General features: G+C 37.7%; 1 protein-coding gene across 9 annotated transcripts in view; it reads right to left on the bottom strand.

The window, feature by feature from the left end:
• Window positions 1-21,274, bottom strand: part of atp8a1 (ATPase phospholipid transporting 8A1) — a 101,055-nt gene that overhangs the window by 63,413 nt on the left and 16,368 nt on the right. For 4 of the 9 annotated variants that reach the window (XR_534658.2, XM_008420548.2, XM_008420545.2 and 1 more), the window contains exons 2-12: window positions 20,124-20,238; window positions 15,365-15,464; window positions 13,616-13,714; window positions 9,691-9,736; window positions 9,465-9,505; window positions 7,188-7,261; window positions 5,203-5,272; window positions 4,982-5,109; window positions 3,876-3,987; window positions 3,433-3,598; window positions 3,101-3,106 (exon numbers count right to left, since the gene is read on the bottom strand). Coding sequence is in view for 8 of the 9 variants with exons in the window: in XM_008420548.2 (XP_008418770.1) it covers window positions 3,101-3,106; window positions 3,433-3,598; window positions 3,876-3,987; window positions 4,982-5,109; window positions 5,203-5,272; window positions 7,188-7,261; window positions 9,465-9,505; window positions 9,691-9,736; window positions 13,616-13,714; window positions 15,365-15,464; window positions 20,124-20,238 (957 nt within the window). In the remaining variant the exon portion in view is untranslated. Of the gene's footprint in view, window positions 1-3,100; window positions 3,107-3,432; window positions 3,599-3,875; window positions 3,988-4,981; window positions 5,110-5,202; window positions 5,273-7,187; window positions 7,262-7,918; window positions 7,993-9,464; window positions 9,506-9,690; window positions 9,737-13,615; window positions 13,715-15,364; window positions 15,465-20,123; window positions 20,239-21,274 lie in introns of all 9 variants that reach the window. The other 5 variants (XM_008420550.2, XM_008420549.2, XM_008420553.2 and 2 more) reach the window with 3 other exon arrangements.

The following is a 21,274-nucleotide window of genomic DNA, read 5'->3' on the forward strand; positions in this document are numbered from 1 at the left end:
TAAGTCGGTATTAGATAAAGTAATACTGGACTAAAAGTTGATAGATCAAACCAGCAATTCAGGACATGCAAAGGCAAAGTTAAAAGATGCAAAAATACTGTTGATTCCTATTTTCTTTGGGTAATCAGTGGTTAGATTAATCTAACGCAATGGTAAAAGATTTGGAAGATTTCTGTAAAAGTAGAAAAAGGAATAGCATTTTCTGATTTCATTATTTTAAGATTTTGAATATAGTTGGGGTGTCACACATTAAAATAGGAAAAAAATAAATATTCAAAATGATTCAAATCACATTGAAAGCTACTATAACTGTAGTACTATCCAACAAGTGTTTCCTTAAAACAGAACTAACATTTATGCTGAGTAAATGTGAAACCAATTGTCTGAAAGTGTGTGAAACTATGCAGCCAATTTTTAAATTTGCAAGGTTTCACCTCGCCCCGTTTAAAAACAAGCAATGGAAAGACAAAAAAGACCCAGACACTGCATCCAGTGTGTATGGACGTGTTTCCACTGCAGGGACCATTTCTGGGACTTTGTACGTGTTCTGGGTCAAAATGTTCCTCAAAAATGGCCCTCATAAAGAGGAAGGGTTTCTTTTTTTAAAGGTGGAGTTTCGTAGTACGACGAGGACAAAGGTCACTCTTTGGTTGAACATCTCCAGCAATTTATTTCAGTAATCTAATCCTCTGCCGGTGGTATTTTCTGTTAACTTTGAATTTCATAACTGAAGTTGTGTATTTTTGCTTGTGAACAACAACAGCTGCCTATGATGAAAAATCAATGTTTTATAGAGCTTACTTTCAAGCACGTTGATAAAATCCAGCAGCTTTAGTAGAAATTGCTAAGCTTTTTTTTTTTTTTTTTTTTAAGAGATTTAATTCATAAAATGAAAATATTTTTTAGTTAATATGTTCCGAGATACAAATTAAAACGATCAAAACTCCCCAGGATTGTTGGTCATTTTATTTTATTATTTTCAATTACACTTGCAACTTTAAATTATAATAAATTGAAAAAGGGTTTTTTATTATTATTATTTTAGGGATCAATATCTATTGATTGTATAAATTTTATGATTATAAATTACACCATCATCCATGTTAACTACCCAAAGCAGAAAGAAAGGTTATGCATATTTATACTGGGAAGCTGCATCAGTTGTCACAATGCACTAACCCAATCAAATGCAATCACCAGTGTCAGCACTTTTGAACATCTCAAAGTCAAATTTATCCATTTATTCAATCAGAATGCATAAGCTGGGGTTAGAGTCAGCACTACATTGACCATTTTTGTCCGCATTTATTAGAGTGATGTTGATTAACTGATGGATTTATATAAAAAAGTGTCAACACAATAAATGACAATCTCTGCACCTCTCTTTTATCACAGGTTGGATAATATGCACTGGACAGAGCCTCAACAGCTCCTTATGGAAGTAAAAGTATTTCAACATGGATACTTGCTTTACAACTCACACTTCCTTGACCTCTGACATACGAGCCTTTAGATGAAGGGTTTAATGTTTGTGGGGACAGTGTTAAAACCTTTTTTTGAGCCGACAGAAACTAAACTAACTTTATGGAGGAATAAAAAGGGACCATGTAAGTTGTAATGCAAGCTTGAATTGGCCAGAGGAACAACCTGTCCTAAAAAGGCCTATCAAGGTAGAGAGAAATGGCAGACGTCACGATAAGCACTTTGCATACCAGGTTCAGAGCTTCATCAAGACAGACCAACAACTCAGAAAAAAAAAACAGAAAAAACACATACAAGTACATACAGAGCTCTGCAAAAGTATTCATAGCCATCGAGCATTTTAATATTTGGTAACATTACAACCACAAACTTCACTGTGTCGTACTGAAACAAAATAAAGCAGCATATTGATGGACTATCAATATGGGTAAAAATGTCATGCAACTATATTTAGTTTCTTTTTTTTCCCAGTACAGATTTGTAGAATGCAAAACAATAGTTGTCCTGTGCAGAGATACTTCCACCTGAGCTTTCGATCTCCACAGCTCATCCAGGTAATCTGGCATCACTTGACTGCTTCTCTTCCAAGTGTTCCCATCCTTCACCTTTTCAGGTTAATTTCATCTTTCAAGGAAGTTTACTCTTTTTAAAGTATCTTAAAATAACTACATCAAATCAAATAATATTGAGATATATAGTGAACGGTTTTTTTCTTTTTTTTCATATAACTGAGCAGTTAAAATTAATAAATATATTTGTAAGCCATGTCTGATATCCCTTCTTCAAATCAGATCATATAATAGACCTGGGCCATTAACTGAAAATTAACCAACACCAAAATATGTGACAATGACCAACATCATTTTGCCCATTTCTGTATAAAAAAAAAATGAAAAGGACTTTTTTAGCAGATTATGTTCTTGTCCCTTTAAGACGCTGAGCTACATGTAGAGTCTGATATGATTTTAGGCAATATCTGTCAACCCTAACATATAATATCCTAATAAATGGAAGATTGAGGTTGTAATGTGACAAAACATGGGAAAGTTCAAAGAGTGTGGATACTTCTGCAGTGCACTGAACTAAGCTGCCTTCCACCAACCATCCTTCCTCTTTTATCCGTCTTGGAGAAACTCCAATGCGAGTGAGAGGGCGGCAGAGGCATTTAGAAAATGTCAGCTCTTGCCCCTTGGGTTGCAAGAAGTTATGTTCTAGCTGCAAACACATAAGCTTCCTGCCATGAAAAAAAAAAAAAAAAGAGCACAATCTCATCTGCCTTTCTTGCAGGAAAAATTAGTTAAAAAAAAAAAAAAAAGGTCTGAAGCTGGAAACTGCAAAGAGTTTAACGTGACAAATCAAAAAACAAGGAAGAGAAGTGAAACAGTTTGCATCAGGCACTGAAAATAACTGGAAGAAGGTATAAGAGAGCTGGAGGGGAGAAACCTATTGTTGGATCCCTGGTCTGTGCTTGTCCATGGCATGGGCCCATACAAAGTGGGACAACGATATAGGGGGCGAGGGTAGGGGGCTTCATTTGCTTAGCAAAGGCAGAGCTTCAGTAAGGGGTTAGTAAGGGAGGGTCATTCACGGATGGCCAAGGCTTTTAAATGGTTGTTACCTGGAGCTGTTAAAAAACGACAACAAAGAAAACAAAAATCAAACAGAACATTAGAAAAGAACCAAAAAGTACAGCAGCGCAGTGATATTCAACCATTTCTGTTTCAATGACATTCATCCACATCACAAACAACGTTTTTGACTTTACTTATTCCCACATTGCCACATATTTCACTTGTTGTACAAAATGTAAAGTAACTAAAGCAACAGAAAAACACAACGCGTACTAGCTGTTAAGGAACTCAAAATGGCAAAAGGAAAAAAGCCGATATGAACAAGTGAGACACAATATGTGGAAATAAGATGCGCAGCCACGGCTGCCCAGATTCTTACAGTTGAGATCCATGTACCAGGCGTCGTCGCCGTACTGGTACTTCCAGATGGTTTGGCCGATGGAGCAGATGAGGGAGATGGCCAGGAGGCAGCCGAAAAGCACGAGGATCTGAAAGTTGGTGATCCGCTCCACATTGGAGAGCTTCAGAGGAGGCCGGGTGGAATTCTGACCAACATGTGAGCAGATGGGAAACAAAAAAAAAGGAATAAAACTGCGGTGTCCCTTCACTACCAAGTGGGAGTAAGAACATTTGGTATATGGGTGTCTGTTACAAAATATCTTCAGAGAATTAAATGCGTTGAAGCCAAGACAGTAGTGGCTAGTTCAATCCTTTTAACCCTTCATCAGCTACAATATCCTCGACAAATGCACCAATGCACAAGAACATTTCTCTACGGAACAAATGTTGGTGCAAACCAGAAATTCCAAAAAACGATTTTACCTGCATGAGTTTGGTGTCGTGCCCTGTATAGACAACCACTCCATGGATCCACTGTGTGTTCCTCAGCTGGGCTCCTCTCAGTAAGATCTGGTCTGGACCCAGAGGAATGGTGCTGAGGTACAGAGCACCACAACTGTTAGGGTTTTCAAACTTTACCTCCGTTTCCCTCCGAAATCATTCCCCAAACTGATAAAAAAAAAAACTTAGGACTGAAACGAATAATCGCAAATATTGGTGTCTGTAGGGACCCGTTGCTAATTCTCCCCTCACTTTAAACTTCACATAAACTTAATTTAAATGAATGTCTAATTCATTTAAATTTATGCAGATTTTTTTCTCTCTCCACTTTCATTTTGACATTGTATGAGAGCCTGCTGCAGACAGTTAGTTAGAAAGTTAGAATCGGCCGATTCTAACTTTCCTCTCTAACCATGGCAGAGGTGGCTACAGCTGAAAAATCACAAATGTCTTTAAATTATACAAGTGACACCTTTGACAGATGTAGCAGTTTATTAAGAGAAAGACCAGTTTTGAGGGTGGACACTATTAACCTAATACCTACAGAGAAGCTTTTTATAAAAGTGCAGATTCATTATGTGTTTGACAAACAAAAGCATTGAAGTATGTGGATTTAACAAAGTTTATTGAGAACTTGCCCTTATTAAAATACAATTTATATGACCAAAGGGAGCAGGAGAAAATTAATTAGACATAAATAAGTTGGCAAAGGCTCTACGATAATAAAGTTGTTTTTTTGGTCAAAAGGGATTTCCCCCCTCCCCCAAAATCACATTTGGCAAAAATGAGCAGCGTGAATGCTGTTAATTTTTTTTCTAAAGTAATACTAAAAAAGGTAGGCGATGTTTACCAATATGCTTCTTTACTGCAGACATTTGAAATCATTTCATCACGTCCTAAAAACACCAAAGAGCTTCAATTTAAAAACATCCAAAAGAAATGAATATGATTGCAGCTGGAAATTTTTATTTATTCCCTCACACCATAAAATGCAAGACATTCTGACAAATGAAAGTCAGAAAGCCTTCTTTTCCTGAGATGGAAAGTGAGGCAGATAATTTGAAACGCAGGGCTGAAACTGAGCTCACCTGTGTCCAACCAAGTGGATGTTTCCAACAAACTCATACAGGTGCCGGTTTGGGCTTTCACATTTCATCCGACCTGACAGCCGCATCAAGTTGTCAATGTCCTTTATGTCTGCAGTAACTTGGAGACCCTGTAGTTGTGACCAAAACACAGCTTTATTTCCTTCTATTCTGTAAACCTATGTACTGCAACAAAAAAAAAAAAAAAGAGAATATACACCAACCTGTCTGATTTTAAGGTTCGTTTCTCCATCCAAATTAGATGTTTCAATGTAGCACATACCCTGTGGTTCACTGTTATGGAGGAAGAGGACACAGAATCTTGGAGCAATTTGTATTCAGTGATGTTCTGTATCAGTGTGAATTAAACTTTGATTTGCTTAGAATGTTTCCTTATCAAACCGTTAACAGGAAATCAATGAGTAAAAAGCTACAGTAACGGATTAAGAGGCTACGGCAGAGAAACAGCAAGACTAAAGTGCAACAAACAAAGATGTTGGAGCCAGCAAAAACCGCCACCAATGTTTGATGCTGTCTGTTTAATATACAGCAAACATCTAGAGGCCAGACAACATTTTTGTTTGGGGCTGCTGTTTCCCATGAGTTAAACTATCTTTCCAGAGCAGCAAGAATAAAGTCCAAAAGGAACAGGGAGAGGAAACATCAGAGCAGGGTGACAGGAGCAAGCAGGCATACCAAGCACAACAAATAATGCAAACAAATGGGTCTCAGACAGACTCTTGACAGCGGGTTAGCGCATGCCTGAGGTTAAATGTTGAGTTGGGTCGCCGGTTAGCAGCCCTGCTAACAGATTAATCTTCTCACACAAAAGACTTGATTTGATAAAAATGAGCAGGAGGATGTTCCAGCGATGACAAAGTGAATTAAAACTGAAGTGAAAAAGCACGAATGCGTTGCAGTAAATTAGCATAATAGAAATCCAAGATGGCTTCCGGATTTCATCTTGAAATGTGACTGCATGCAAGCTGTTCAAATAAAGCTGATACATTCAGGCTGCAATGCAATGCAAGCCATGCAAGGATATGAATACAAAATATATATATATATATATATTCACACCCAAAAGAGAGCATGATATAGAGGGAGTCTCCTTTTGAGCACTTAGTAGTGTTAGGTTTAAAGGACATCACAATATCATAGTAAAAGAGTAAACAGTGATTTTTAAAGCAAAATCATAATTTGAAAGTTTTTTAAAGATTTTTTTGTACAGTGCCTTTTAAAAGTATTCAAACCACATTTTGTCAAGTTACAACCACAAAACAAACAACATATGTGTGGGTTGTTTCACATTATTTTTTTCTGAAAAATAGCCTGAGCTCAGTCAAATTGGATGGAGAGCTTCTCTAAAGCGCTTTTCATACACTTTCAAAAATGTTCAGTTGCCTTTAGGTCTGGCTGTATCTGCTTTCTCCTAACTAAAGAACATGCTTTGAAGCAAACTATTCCACTGTAGCTCTGGCTGAATATCTGCCCTCCTGGATTGTGACCCTCTGCCCATTTCAATTCTCCAGCAGACTCTGACAAATTTTCTTCCAGACATCAACAGAGCTTGATTTTTTTTTTTTTTTTTTTTTTTAGCTGCAGATGCATTTTTGCTACAAGTAATCAAATGTACACTACAGGTATGCTGCCATTAAATTTTAGGCAATACAATATTTTTTTATTTAAAAAAGGAATTTAATTATGTTTATTCACAATTTTTTTGCAATTTTTTGAATATTGCATAAAATAAGCTTAAGTGATCAAATTAAAAATCTGTAGAATGTATTAAATTATTGGAGTTATACTGAGATTAAATTACACACAGGTGGCTCCAGAAGGTTCCTGGTTGCACTAGATTATAATTGGGAGTATTGGCACTAAACACAAATGCACACCACATATTTCAGATTTTTTATTTCCTTCCACAGTTTTGCACCTCTTTGTGTTTGCGTGCGACATAAAATCTCAAAATATATTTGATGTTTATTGTTGTGATGTAGCAAAACGTGGAAAGTTAAAGTGGTATGAAAGTCTTTACAAAGGCAGTGCAACCAACTTAACTAACAAGTTTTCGGAGACGAAAAAAAAGTCACAGGCCCCTTCTTTCCTGCAGAGTGGAAATAAAGTCTGATCCCAGTTGTAACAAAGCCCCACCCCCCATCTCTCCCACCGCTGTTTCAGTTGGTTATGTTGCTGGTTTGCTGACCTGGACGACAGAATGACGAGGTCAGCCGGGAGATGATCTCCATTTGCAGCTCTGACTACTTCCCCAACAGCCACCTGATATTACCAACCACACACCAGCAGGGGGCGAGACAGAGGCAGTGTGGCAGTAATTTGCACAGGAGGCAAGAAAGGATGAAGGAGAGGTTTAAAAAAAAAAAAAAGAGGAAGGATGGGAGAAGAAAAGAAAAAAAACAAGAAAACATTTAAGGGGAGAGAGACAACTGGTTCAGTTTTAGGGAAAAGCACAATGATCAGTCCTGTGTGATCACAGGTATGCTTCTCCATGTGTTCTCCTTTTCACAAAACCATCTATTAAAAAAAAAAGCTGAACAGTGAAACTGCTTCACCAGAGCAGGATCTTGCCTTTATACATTACACAGGAGTCAAATTATGCTTTTAAAAGTCAAATCTAGACCAAATCCAAACAGTTTCTGAAGAGGAGAAGGAGATCAATAGGCTTATGAAGACATGATTGCTCAAATCTAGTTCAAAAATCACATTACCTACAACCCACCAAAGGAAGTGATGGTCATTACCTCACACAAAAGTTTATTTTTAATTGTGCATCAGATTAATTGTTGAAAGTCTTGACTCAAAGAGTTAACAAACCATCACTTCTTTAACGTGAGCTGAGAGTGTAAGAAGAAAAAGGGCAACGGGGAAAGAGATTCCTAAAAAAAAATAATCTTGCATCGTGGCTGATTCCTATACCTGGATGATAAAATGACAGCATCCGCAGGAACGAAATCACTGCCATTTACTTTAATAATATCACCCACTTCGACCTGTGAAAAATAAACTGGTTACTGCTGCGTGCTGCCTATAAAACAGCACAGAAAACGTAAAATCAGCAATGGGAATAAAAATTCACAGCTGGGATGATAAAAAAACAGGGAGAACATTAAACCACAGAAACATGTAATAGTAATGAGAAGACACTGATGGAGCAGCTGAAGTCGTCTTCCATTACCACTGAACCCTGCACACAGTTCATCAGGCAGCAACTAAAACAGAAACATTTGTATAGTTTCTAATTAACATTTTTACTGTGATAAATCAGGATATGACAAGTATCTGCATGGGAACATGAGCTAAAGTAGGCAACATTCATACAATTCTGTTCTTTCCTGATGAAAAAAAAACAAGGAATTATATAAATGCATTATATACAATTCTCTCCTGCACATAAAAATGACAAGAAGTGACAAGAACTTAAAATAATAATAATAAAAAAATGCAAGTTTGCCACTTTGGCTTCATTCAAGATGCTCTAAAGAGGAACAAACACCACTGGACAAAAATTTGGAACAGAGCATGCTTTTGTAAAATGCATGCTGAAGTGGAAAAACTCATCAATTATTTAAACTTTGGCTTTTTAGAGAATCCCAAGTCTATAACGGGTTGAGACATTAGCATGGAACCAAAGGAAAGAGGCATAGATTTCCATCCAACAGGAACTAAATTTAGAGCACACATGATCAACTCTACTTCTTGTAAACTTTGCACCAACTCCTACTTTGGGAAGGTTTGTTTACAATAATTTCAGCCTGATCTCAAATTGCATCTGTAGAGCTGAAGGAGGAAAAAAACTAATTCTCACACAAGCCATGAAGCGTTTATCATGGTTTCAAAATCCATTAAAATGTGCTTTTAGACTTTTCTTTAGTGGCATAGAGCTTAGATTGTGTCGATCCTCCCCTCTCTCTCAGTTGTTGCTGCACAGACCTTTTCAGACTGCATTTGAACCCTGAGACAACCTGGGAGCCCTCAATACAAGACGGCAGTCTCTTTTACAGGTGTTACGCACATCTTTCTGCTCTTCACACAAACCTGCATACGCGAGTTTTATTGCAGAGTAACAATGAGAAAGACTGCAGCATGATTACATTGAGTCTGCTGATGCTTCAGAAGAAATCCACAAATACATCATGAAATAAATCACAGCGGTATTGTCTGAAAAATGTTCAAAAACATGAGCCAAAATGTTCTTACTAAAAGCTGAGCAGATATGGCAAGCGGTTCTGTTTTACCTAAAGACACTCTCCCTACAGCTGCCCTGGTTTTGCAACAGAAATTAAAAAACTGGATCATGAGGGGAAACCTCCGCTTTGTCCTCTGGTCTCACTTTCCAAAGGCCACCCCCATATGGGCATGCTGTATAATTATTTTAGAATGCACACTAAAGGGAATCGGAGTATAAAGGTGTCTCAACTCCTATTAGCGAAATGAGAAACGGTGACAAACTGTGGGCACATACCTTCTCCCAGTGCACAATCTCCCAGGCCCCATTCCTTAAGACTGTGGTGATTCATGAGTTACGGTGAGGAAGTTGGAGCCAAAGACAAAAGAGGAAGTCAGAACAGGAATAACATAGAGACAAAGAGAATTGTTTGTAGAAAACAATACTGACACTGATGTTCTGTATACATGTAGCAAAAACAAATTCTATGGTTTTCAACAAAGCATTAGAGTGTTTTCAGTACCTTGACATTCCTTTTTGTTGACAACATTGTCAGCTTTGTGGCGTTTCTGTAAAGAACAAACATTTACCTTGAGCACACTTTATGTTGGGACATAAAATAAATGCGATTACAAAAACTGTATTCCAAATATGTTATTTTATTAATAAATATCTTTCAGTGTAAGAAGTTGCTTTTTACACTGAAAGAGCTGCAGATACATAAATTAGCATCATAGAGCTGAAGTGATTTTTAGACCACCACTGACAATCCAGAGTGATTTTCCCACCGAGCCTGTGTAGCCTTTTCAACAGCCACATCATTCAGCATTTTATCTGAATGTGGATAAAACCACTGCAGCGTTTTTCTCCTTTGTGGTCCCAATAGGGGTTCTAAATCTACAGCTTAACTTTCCTCAGTTATCCCTGCAGGGTCACCTGACAGATGGAGAAAAGTCAGGAGGGATTAAAGTGTTGATCTAAAAACTGTCACATAATGGGTTTAACGGAAGCATTTGCATCTCAGTCGTGTTATGCTTTACGTAAAAAGAATGGATTGATTTTTCAATTTATTAAGGAGAATTTAATAATTTGCTCATTACCCTGTGATTTGCTTTCTACTATGCGGTGTATTTCAGTTGTCCTGCCAACAAATTCTCCCCACCTGAGCTATATGAATCTCTGCAGCTCCTTCAGAGGCTGATTAATGTTTTCATCTCTGTCACTGTCAAGTCGAGGTGGACAGTTATGTTTTGGTGGGTAGTGAAGGTGAAGTTTATGGCAGTTGCATAAAATGTGAAAAAGTTGAAGGGGTTTGAACAGATCTGCGTGACCAGGACAAAGAGCAACACTTCTTCCCCTTGTGCCCCGCTTGTTTGCTCAACAATCACACAATCAGCTGTGATTTCTGCAGCTGATTCCAAGGGACAGCTTGTCAACCAGCATCACGCTGAGTAACAACGAGTTGCTGCACCCATCTCATTAAAATGATTACTGTGCATTAAAACTGAGCTCCTGAGAGCAACGTGTGCTCTAGTTGATTAACAAGGAGAGGACACATCCACCTACATCTCCGCTAACTACCTGTTTACAAGAAAAGAGACCTGCACCAAGGTAATCTAATTTAATCTGCAACAAATTCAGCCCCTCAAGACTGTCACTCAAAACATTTATTTTATTAAACAGCCGCCATCAGAGCAGCGTGCGCTAATACAGGCTGTTTACATTTTAGATGACAGGCATCATTTATCAAATCAGCAAGAAACACTTAGGAAGAAAGGACAGACTCCTTACAGGTTTCACTAACTCAAATTTAAGGTTTTTAAAGACCTTTTTAAAGACCATTATGAATTAAATTTAAGGTTTATATTATGACAGAACTGTACAAAAGAAAATTACACATTTCATAGAGCAGCTGTGCCAAAATTTTTTGCACAAATGCACTTAACGCCATATGGGTTGGAAACTGAAGTGAGCCAGTCCAGCCACTAATGATAGATTTACACTTTCCCATTATAGACGAAAAAAGTTAGCTAGCTAGCAAAGGTAAATTTGCAGCTAGTTAGCGGTAGCCTCAAGTCACAGACTGGAAGATTTCTCAGCTCAATTAAAATGTTTGCTTGGCAGAAAAATGAAGCAAGAAAAATAAATTACATAGAATATGAAAGATTAAATAAAATTTAAGATCTTAAGATCTTAAGGCCGACTAACATTTTAAATGAATTTAGGAAATTCTAAGGTTTTAATTTTAGATAAATGAATTTAAGGATGCACAGAAACCCAGCAGGAAGATATACGAAGAGAAGGAAGAATGAAGACACAAGGAAGGACAAAAAGAGGGAAAATGGGATAAAAGGCTAGAAAAAGAAGGGATGCAAGGGAAAAAAAAGGCAAAAGGAACGATGGAACACCACAAAAAAGAAATGAATGACACAAGGGAGGAAAACCAGGGACACAAGGAAGGACCGAAAGAAAGTATGAGCGAGGAAGACAAGGAGGACACAAACAAGGAAGGAAATAAGGACAGAATTTAGATGATGGGACAGGGGAAAAAGTCTGAAGATGGTAATATTTTCCCATACTCTTCTTTTCTGTGCTGATAATAACATATTAAAATCAACTTCCAGACAGCATAGAAATCCTGAACTATAGCAGGTGAATGACAGTGACATCTCCAGATACTAAACTCTTTCTCTCTGTGACAACTTGTCTTCCCTTCCACACTCAGCTGGCTAAATAAAATTATATTTAATATCCCTGCATCATGCTGTACTTTTTAATGAATGGACCTGTCTGCGGTGCATGACTTCAGTCTTTTTCTGGCTACACTATTCCCAGAAAAAGTTTGCTTCTCCGAACCCCATTCATCATGCCCTGTGCTCAAGCCGTCAGCCCGTTTTCATTCATCCACACTATTAGGTGTGGCGCCACAGATAGACCTGCGCCTATTTTGAGGCAAGACGTGTTAGGAGAGCAGAAATACGTTTAAAGGAGCACCTACATAGGTTTGGCTGCTTTTCACTTGTCCTCATATTCACTGCTTTGGTCTCTAGGCAAAGAGAAAATGAGATGCACTGTATTTAAATAATGTGTGTAAGCTCACAGTGCAGCAAAAGGTGAGCCAAGTGTGGAGGTTATGCACAAGTCCTCCATCATCAGGCCTCTACAGACTTCCAACACAGTCAAAAAAAAATACGCAAAGATGAAAGCAGCATTTGCCGTAGATTTGTTTTAGCCTTCATTTCCAGGTCAAGCATGGCAATAAAATGCAACCGATGCTGTTAAAATGAAGCTACTACAAAGTCGCACTATTATGTTCCCATTTGGAGACATTTAAATCTGAATGATGGCAGAACTGCTCTGAACAAACAGCCTGAGGCTGTTGCGGAAGAGACAGCCAGCAACAAAGTAAGGCGTGCGCTGTACAGTGTGTGCATGATTCATGAAGTTAGGGGTCGATGCTGGCCTGTCAGGTCAACTTGTGAGGGACAGCGCAGTACAGAGAACAGACGTGTGTGCAGGTGACCTTCAGCGATAAAGATGGAGTCATCATCCACTCTGTTCCCATGTTTTCCACAACAGGCCAGGAGACAAAAACTGCTGCGCTGGTGCCTTCAGCACGCGATAGACGCTACAGTGTAGTATAGAGTAACTGCCCACCGGGACCTGCGCGAGGGATCGCATTGCAGTGTCACTGCAATACAGTGGAATGCAACATTCTCTCACTTTCGCTAAGATAGGCTTGAGTGGATTACACACCAACTGCAGAATGCACATATTTGTAGTTTGACTTCAACATTATTAACCCACCCAAAGTACAATATGACTAACAACACATCCAACGATTATCTGCTGCTCACCCGGGATTGGATCAGGGGGCCTGAGGCCCAATAACCTTCTTTGTTCCCAGCTGGTTTTTAGTTTAGTTTTATTCAAAAGATTATCAAACACACAACCAAACTCGCATCAATCTAAAGCACCTTAAAGCATCTGTTCAACAGCTCAGGGCAGTCACTTTGTTTTATTTTGTACAAGCCGTCTTTGTGTGTGAGCACTGAGTATCTAGGTTAATTGAATAAATGTGTTTTTGGGTCCAGTTGGCACAGCTGGGGCCCCAGAAATGAGTGTGCATGTTTTGCGTGTGTGTGTTTGATGGCATGGCTGTGTGTGTGGCGTGGTCATATCCACTATAACCTGCTTTCTGCCAACAGGCCACAGTTCACTGCTCATGATACACAGAGCTGTGGAAAAGTATTTTCCCTCCTTGCAGATTTCTTCTGCTTTTGCTTTTTTCAATCAAACATATTTGATTCATATCAACTAATTTTAATAAAGAATAAGACTGGAACATACCTACCGATTGCGTTTATGAAAAGGGACACATGGCCTAAAATTAAACTGTAAACAAACTGAAGAAGCTAAAGCCCCATTCTGACTGATGTATGTCTTACCAGATCTTCAATTATTTCCTTGACCGCAGCGACCACCAGAATAAAGATCAGCGGCACCAGGGTGGTCCAGCGACCAGTGGGGGACACATCTGGGATTTGCTAAATAAAACACAATGTCACAATATTAGGTTGGATTTTAGTGACTGTTTTTTCTGAAGCTTTTATCCTTTAAAAAAAAAATTTTTATTTTGATTCGGGGTCATAAATTCCCACTAGTAAAGTTGCTGTATTTTACAACTGACGCAACAGAGAACGTTTTAATGCTTCATTTCTCTTCCCAACAGCTTCTCTTGGTTAAACTAAAAACTTACATCGCTAAATGCCGTCCTTCATCTGATAAGCAGTATGCACAAGCAACAAACATTTAAAGGCACATTTTCATCAGGTCTTATAAATGTTGTGTCCATCTACTAGAAAAACAGATTTCCAAGTTTCTTAGAGGTCTGACAAGTGATTGCTTTTCTTCAGAAGGATCGCCACGCAATACAAAAAGTGATACAGGTCCTTTGATAGATGAGGTAGTTTAATTCAGTACATGAAGGAATTAAAGAGAAACCTGGACAAAAACACATCGACATTCAGAATTTTAGATTTAAAAAAAAAACCAATAAAAAAAACACTGTCTGTTTTACCTTCATATGGTGTAAATTTTGTAATTCTGTAAAAACATTTCATGTTAAACACCTTTTGTTATCCAGTTTCTATTTAGTAAAAACATACTCAGCAAGTAGTCCTACACTGCACTGATATAGCAAATTGATTAGAAAAGTATTTTTATAGCTACAAATGCATCTTTTGTTAAAATGGTCAAGCGTACACTGAAGGAATCCTATGTTATTCCATTATAGGCAAAAATGTGTTTTTCCATTTCATTTCTAATTAATGTATTGAACATTTTAATGTATTTCTAATACTGTGTAAAATAGGCTTAATTTAATTAAATAAAAGTGGTAGAAAGTGCCATTTTTTATATCTGATTAATCATTAGTAATATCACTAGATTAATCCATTATTAAAATAATTATTAGCTGCAGCCCCAATGCTGGGCCTTAACATGTAAACAGCAGCAAATCCACAGTGATAAATCAGTATTATACCGCTGGAAAGAAACTTGGAAATTGATTTCCCGTCTCGTTCATCTGCATGGCTGTTTTATTCAAGGTCGACATATTGACACGGCAGGAAACGAGGATTCACACTGGCTGCGATTCAAAAGGACACTGGATGGAGTTATTTCCTAACCGCACAGCTTTTCTCTAAGTGGGAGAGTCTGTCAGCTCAAATATAAAGACAAAAACTCAAGTTTTTGTGCTGTTCCCTTCTCAGTTTTCTCCTGTTTGCTGGTGAGCTCCAAACACCTGAAATTCAAATTGCAGCATTCTCTGCACTGCAGTGTAGTACCTTAAAGCAGCTACCTGTATTTCATATACAAGACAAGACATATTTCATGTCATTTGATGCATGTTGAGTTAGTAGGTGTAGAATTGTGTGTATTTTTTATCAAGTTATATAAAATACTGCTTCTGAGTGTGTGTGTGTGTGTGTGTGGGTGTGTGTGTGTGTGGTTGTGTGTACATATGAAATTACAGACATGACCTTCCAGGAAGTGGTGTCTAGGTCAACGCAAAGTGTGGTTGGGGAAAAAAAAAGTAATTAACCAAATAGCTACAATTTTATCTCAGTACTGACAAATGTAGCTGTTTTATTAATATTTTTGCATCATAGAAACACAAAACTACTAAATCTTACCTGCAGGAGTGCAATGAAGAGAAAGAAGGCATTGGCTGCCCTTCTGAACTGCGAGTAGAGGAACCGCGGGAGAAAGGTGAGAACGTTATATTTGGCCGTGCTGAAGAGCCGAGTCAGGCAGGACGCAACGAGGTGATGGTGGGGAGCAAGATGAGACAAGAAAGGGAGAAAACAAAATAGGTTAGCTTGCAAAGTGTAATTTAAAGTGGCAACACTGCTGAAACAAGAGTCATTCAGACGAGACTTTAATTTTAGGATTCTGTAAAACCAACTCTCCAGAGTTAGTTTTACAGAAACATATTTACTTGTGTCATACAATGACAAACTGCAAACACTGGTGCACTAATAATAAAAAATAATGAGAGGCTAGGAGGTGGCATAAAGACATCCTGGCAGAGATGAGCGATGTTGCGTGTGCTGCTGTGGGGTTGGTCATCATGGTGGAATATTGAAACTAGAGGAGCTTTCAGCACTCCCACAGCCGCCTGATTTACGGCCGAGTTAAAGGGGGCAGTCAGAGAAGCCACTTTAGGAGGAGATGTATATACTGCTGCAAGCCAAGCCAGTAGCAATGCTTTGCATACCCCTGCAGACAAACAAATACAAACCAAATGTAGTGCCTCTAACTCGCAAAGGTGACCAAAAGAATGCAGTGCAACAACAATGATATAGCCATTTTAAACCTACCAGAAATACAATATATATATTTTTACAAATAAAAATATGGAAACTGTGGCACATATTTGTGTTCCTTTGAGTCAATATTTGATAGAAACAACTTTCACTGCAACTGTAACTTTTTGGAGTATGTATGTTAACTTAGCACACCGGAGGCTGCAAAGTTTGCCTTGTCACAGATTCTCAATTGAATTTAGGTCTGGAGTTTGACTAGATGGTTCAAACCCATGAATATTATTTGATTAATATAATTCTGATGTAACTCTGGCTGTAGATTTCTAGTCATTCTCCAACTGGAAAGTCACTCTCCATCCCAGTTTCAGAAGACTAGCAGCTTTTCTTCCAGTATTGACATTTATGTGGCTCCCAAAACTTTCAACCAGTTTCTCTATTCCTATTAAAGAGAAGAATCGCACAGCATGATCCTGCCACCACCAACTTTAGTCGTGGTTAAGAAATTCTTTAACCCATGTATCCTTTACTTTAAACTTAATGATGCACAACTATTTGTGCAACTCTAGCACCTGAAGTCCTAATAAAATATGCTGATGTTTGTGGTTGTTTAAAAAAAAACAATCACAAGACATACAAGTATCTATGTAGTTTCTTTCTGTACGTCTGACAAGTTTTATTGAACAAAATTGAGAATGTGTATGCAAATGAGCCCTGATCTAAAACCTTACATGTTCTTAGACAGATACAACTGTTGCTTTGTAGCAGTCACATGAGTCACGATCATAAGAGGAAGCTCAGCATTATCAAAGTGAACAGAATGATCAAGCAAACCAACAGGCGAAGTGAAACATGCAAATAAGTGGAAGTTTCTTTGTGAGAGTGACTTTTACACACAAGTACGGTCGTCGATATTGTGATCAGATCAGAGTTTTATTCAATCTTTAGCCTAAAGTCAGATGAGATCCCAGTGGAAAGTAAAAGCACACAACAGTGGCTAGAAAGTTTTGATGCCAAAAAAGGTGGGCCCATTGTTTTCATTCACTATAATTGTTGTGCTTAAAAAAAAGCATATATGACTGCCTTCTTACACAGTTTCAATAGCCTACTAGTAGAAATAAAAGTATAGCCGCAGTGACAAAAAACATATATATATATATATATATATATATATATATATATATACACACACATTTTCCAGAACATAACAACTAGCACACACATTGCTTAGCGAGCACTGTTCTGCTAACACAAAGCTGAAGAGTCATAATTGTTATGATTAGCAGTGACGGCACACTATGCTGTTTGCAGCAATGCTAAGCTGTTGGAGGTGACAAAGATTAAATAACCGTTGCCATTAAATAAGATTAAAAAGCAAAACTCAAGGCATATACTTGTGTACTTTCTTTAAAAGGCATTACTCACCTGCCTCCATGATAATCTATTATTTGAGTGTTCATTTTGCAACACAGTGTTGGAATTATACCAGTATTGGGAGTGAACTTTCAAGCCTGACCTAAGCAGGTCATGTACCTGGGAGCCTCCCACAGGTCAGGGAAGCTTTCCAATAAATTCTTTGAAACAAATTAGAGTTTAATGTTGCACACTCGGGCCATTTTCAGGCCGTTTGGTAAATAGCAACCTGTCCTTCAGTAAGTATCTCTTTAGTAACAAACAATTTGCATTTCAATGTTGGAAACATGTGGCAAGTTGGTATGAATTGCAAACTGCTACAGCAAAAGCCAAAATTAGTCATGTAGACATTATGTAGAGTAGCATAAAAATGCTGATTAATAGATTTTTAATCAATACAATGCTATTTTTGTAGTTAATGAATTCCTAAAAATTGTGCAGACCCAGTTAAAGGCATACATTTTAGCACATATTTGACCACAAAGCAACATTTCCTTTAATTTTATTGCCTTCCACCTGACAGATTATTCAATCACTGCACAATTATATAACTTATGTGATAAAAAACAAACATGTGTCACACTATCATTTACAATGGTATTTATGAGTGAAATGGATTATAGGACATACACTGTCCTATAATGTCCTACAGTAGCAAAATTACCAAGACTGGTGATGCAATAGCTACATAAGCATAATTTATCCTTACATTGTACAGCCCCATCGCATATACAACATTCAACATTAAGCTTTGTTTCTCATTAACTTAACAGTAGTGTCTTAGATATGGTGACATGGAGCTTAGCTTTATACACAGAAGCTCACATGGCTGCTTATAAAATGAGTGAAATGCATTGCTGATTTGCTTTGGAAAGTCATGATGATTAAAAAAACATTTTCCACTTTGGCTGGCTATTTAGTGCTTTGTGTGTTCATATAAACTGTACCATGCGTTTCACACAATAGATGGTTTTAAAAGGCCCTCCCATCTTTTCACAAGACAAACTGTCAGCATCAGAGATTAATTGCCTTTTACATTAGTCTGTCAGCAGCAAGTGCAGGTGTGTAAACAATCCACAATAACATGAGCTACAGCTGCTCCACTTTGGATTTAGTCCAGGTGGAGACTGAGACCAAGATGGATTTAAGTTAGCAAAATTAGTTTCACTTTACTACACTGATATGGGAACCTAAACTGTTGAAGAAACGTTAGTAAAATTCTGAATATATAGAACATTTTTATAACATCTGAAGGTAACGTAGTGACTGTGCTATGAAATGGCACTACCTGAAGTATACATAATACTGGCCCCCTTTAAAGCTTACAGAGAGTTCCTAATTTAAGTCTCCTTTAGTTCTTGTTTGCTTTGTTAATGTGTACATTTCTTAATCCAGCACAGTAAATAACCTAAATGACCATCAGCATGCAGACTACAAGGATTCTGATGACTAAGCTAATATAAAACAATGTAATGTAGAATATTAAAGCACAGAATACCTGATTACAGTATCTCACCATGCCATCCTAATTAGTGCTTTCTAATCCTGATCCCTGAGGCACGCTGGCACCGGACTCCAGGAGGCTTATCTGGGCTGGAGTAAAACAGAACCTACAGCAGACGCCAGCAAGTCTCGGCAGGTAATGTTTTATACATCCAGATCCACTAAAAACACATCATTACTTCTTCAGAGTTGCCAATTAAACAATGAAATCAGTGAGAATCTGCATAACTTGTACTGGAGATGAGAATGATCTAAATCAGATGGCAAAAGCCTGTGCATGTTTCCATTCAAAGTCTCCTGTTACTACACCTGTTCAACTTACAGTCATCTCTGCGTGTGCATATACTGTACATATCAAGTTCCTTGTGCAGGAATGCCAGCTGACGGCATTTTCCGAACAATTCTGACCTTCAAGGCAAAAACCCTGAACTCCCTGGAGAAGAGCAACAGAGAAGAAAGGTCAGGCTGAAACATCTGCTCTAATCCATTTCTAGAGCAAACAACACTGTAACGCTACCTGTGCAGCTCATAATGTATCAGTAAAAAGGCTCCCTATCAACTACACAAGATAACATTATGAATGTATTTATTTGCGACTGGGAAAGCCTCAATAGATGGCCATATTAGTCATGTTCAACTAGTCAACGCTATTTATTTCATAGTACATTTAATTCATGATTTAATGATGCACTTATTTAATTTTGTCCTGTTTTACCTTCCATAAAGTAGAAGAACAAAAACAAATAAATGAGAAACAGATGGAAATATTATTGTATTGATGGATGGAGGAACAAAGTCTAGAAATAAAAACCATTTTTCAGTACCATTCACAGAAAGCAGGAAAGTAGCAATTTACTCAAAAATAAAAATTATTAGAAGAGTAAAAATGTTGGGACTGAAACCATGAAGCAAAAAAAAAGAAAAACTAAATATATCCAGTTTTCTTGAGAGGAACATTGCTTCTAGGTCTTGAGTTTAGTGAAAAACAAATCTGTGTTAGTATTTTTATTTTTATTTTTTTGTCATTTCTGCAGCAAAGAGCCCAGCTTAAACTTAAACTGACCACCGGATGAAGTGGACCAGTGAGCTGCCCAACACAACATTAACTCAGCTCTTAAATATAGAGACTCCTTTGAACCTCCCGGATCCGTCACTAGATATAATGCACACATAGCTATTATCTTTGGCACATTTCAGTGAATAACCCTCTTACCTGACACGATTGCTGCAAAACTTTGTGAACTGCGGCTGATTGAGGTATATAAGCCGGGCATCTTCTTGGTCAGCCAGTGACGTCTTCTCTGATGTGTCCTCTGTCTTTTCATATCCTGCGTCAGGCAAGAAAGGAGGTTTTAGTTTAAAGAACAAATAAAACATCAAAAGAACCAAAAAAGGTCAGATGAAAAGCCGTTTTGAAGTCTTTGAGTTGTCCAGTGTGAATAACACCAAAGGAGACCTTGGTAGGAGAGGAGGAGCCACCGTCAGTGGAAGTCTATGGAGACTTTAGATGCTTTGCTGCTTCAGATGGCAACATGCATTATAGTATTTTATTATTTATATAGTGATATCATAGATAATACTAAATAACATGGTAATTCTGGTCTTGGATTGTTTGCAATATTTCCTATCAATCTATTATCTGAAAGAGTGGGCGAGGCAAAACCAAGTGTGACAAACTGTCACTGAATTGGTCATGAAGCAGACAATGAATTAGCAAAGACAAAGAAACATTTAGAGTTAAACTCACAGAACACTCACCTAAACTTTGGAGCAATAATCTGACAGCAGTAAAAAGTTTAAAACATCAAAGAGGTGGGAAGAGGATTTAGAAAATATTACATAGACTTGCCCAGCTAATTTCTTATAATCTCAACAGCAAAAGTTTGCTATAGGAAATCATCATATCAAATGAACGATGTGACTTTTATATCGATGAGGAATGAACAACAACACTGTTAACTCCAACTGAAGGGGATCCACATGTATTTTATAAATAAAGTAATAAAAACTCTATAAAAAAATACAAGAACATTGTCCATCTATTTTGTGCAGCTAAATAAGAAAAGCAGTGAAAGACTGAATGTCAGAGTGTTTAAGTCACAGTCACCCAAAGGTCATGACTGAATGATCATTCGGTCTCAATGATCATTCCTTTCTTCTACAGGAAGTTTGAGCACAGACCACCCACTCATTAAACCAGCAGATTAAAGAAAAGTATGCGAAAGTAAATGTTTGTGGTCTGATTACCTAAAACATGTTAATAGAGTTTGCATTTCAATTACTATTTTACAGTCAGGGGCCTGTGTTGTTGCTGGATATGTGTGATTATTATTAGGAATTTCCTGTCCAGTGTGACATCCTGCT

This window comes from Poecilia reticulata, linkage group LG10, assembly GCF_000633615.1.
Source record: "Poecilia reticulata strain Guanapo linkage group LG10, Guppy_female_1.0+MT, whole genome shotgun sequence".
Lineage (NCBI taxonomy): Eukaryota > Metazoa > Chordata > Actinopteri > Cyprinodontiformes > Poeciliidae > Poecilia > Poecilia reticulata.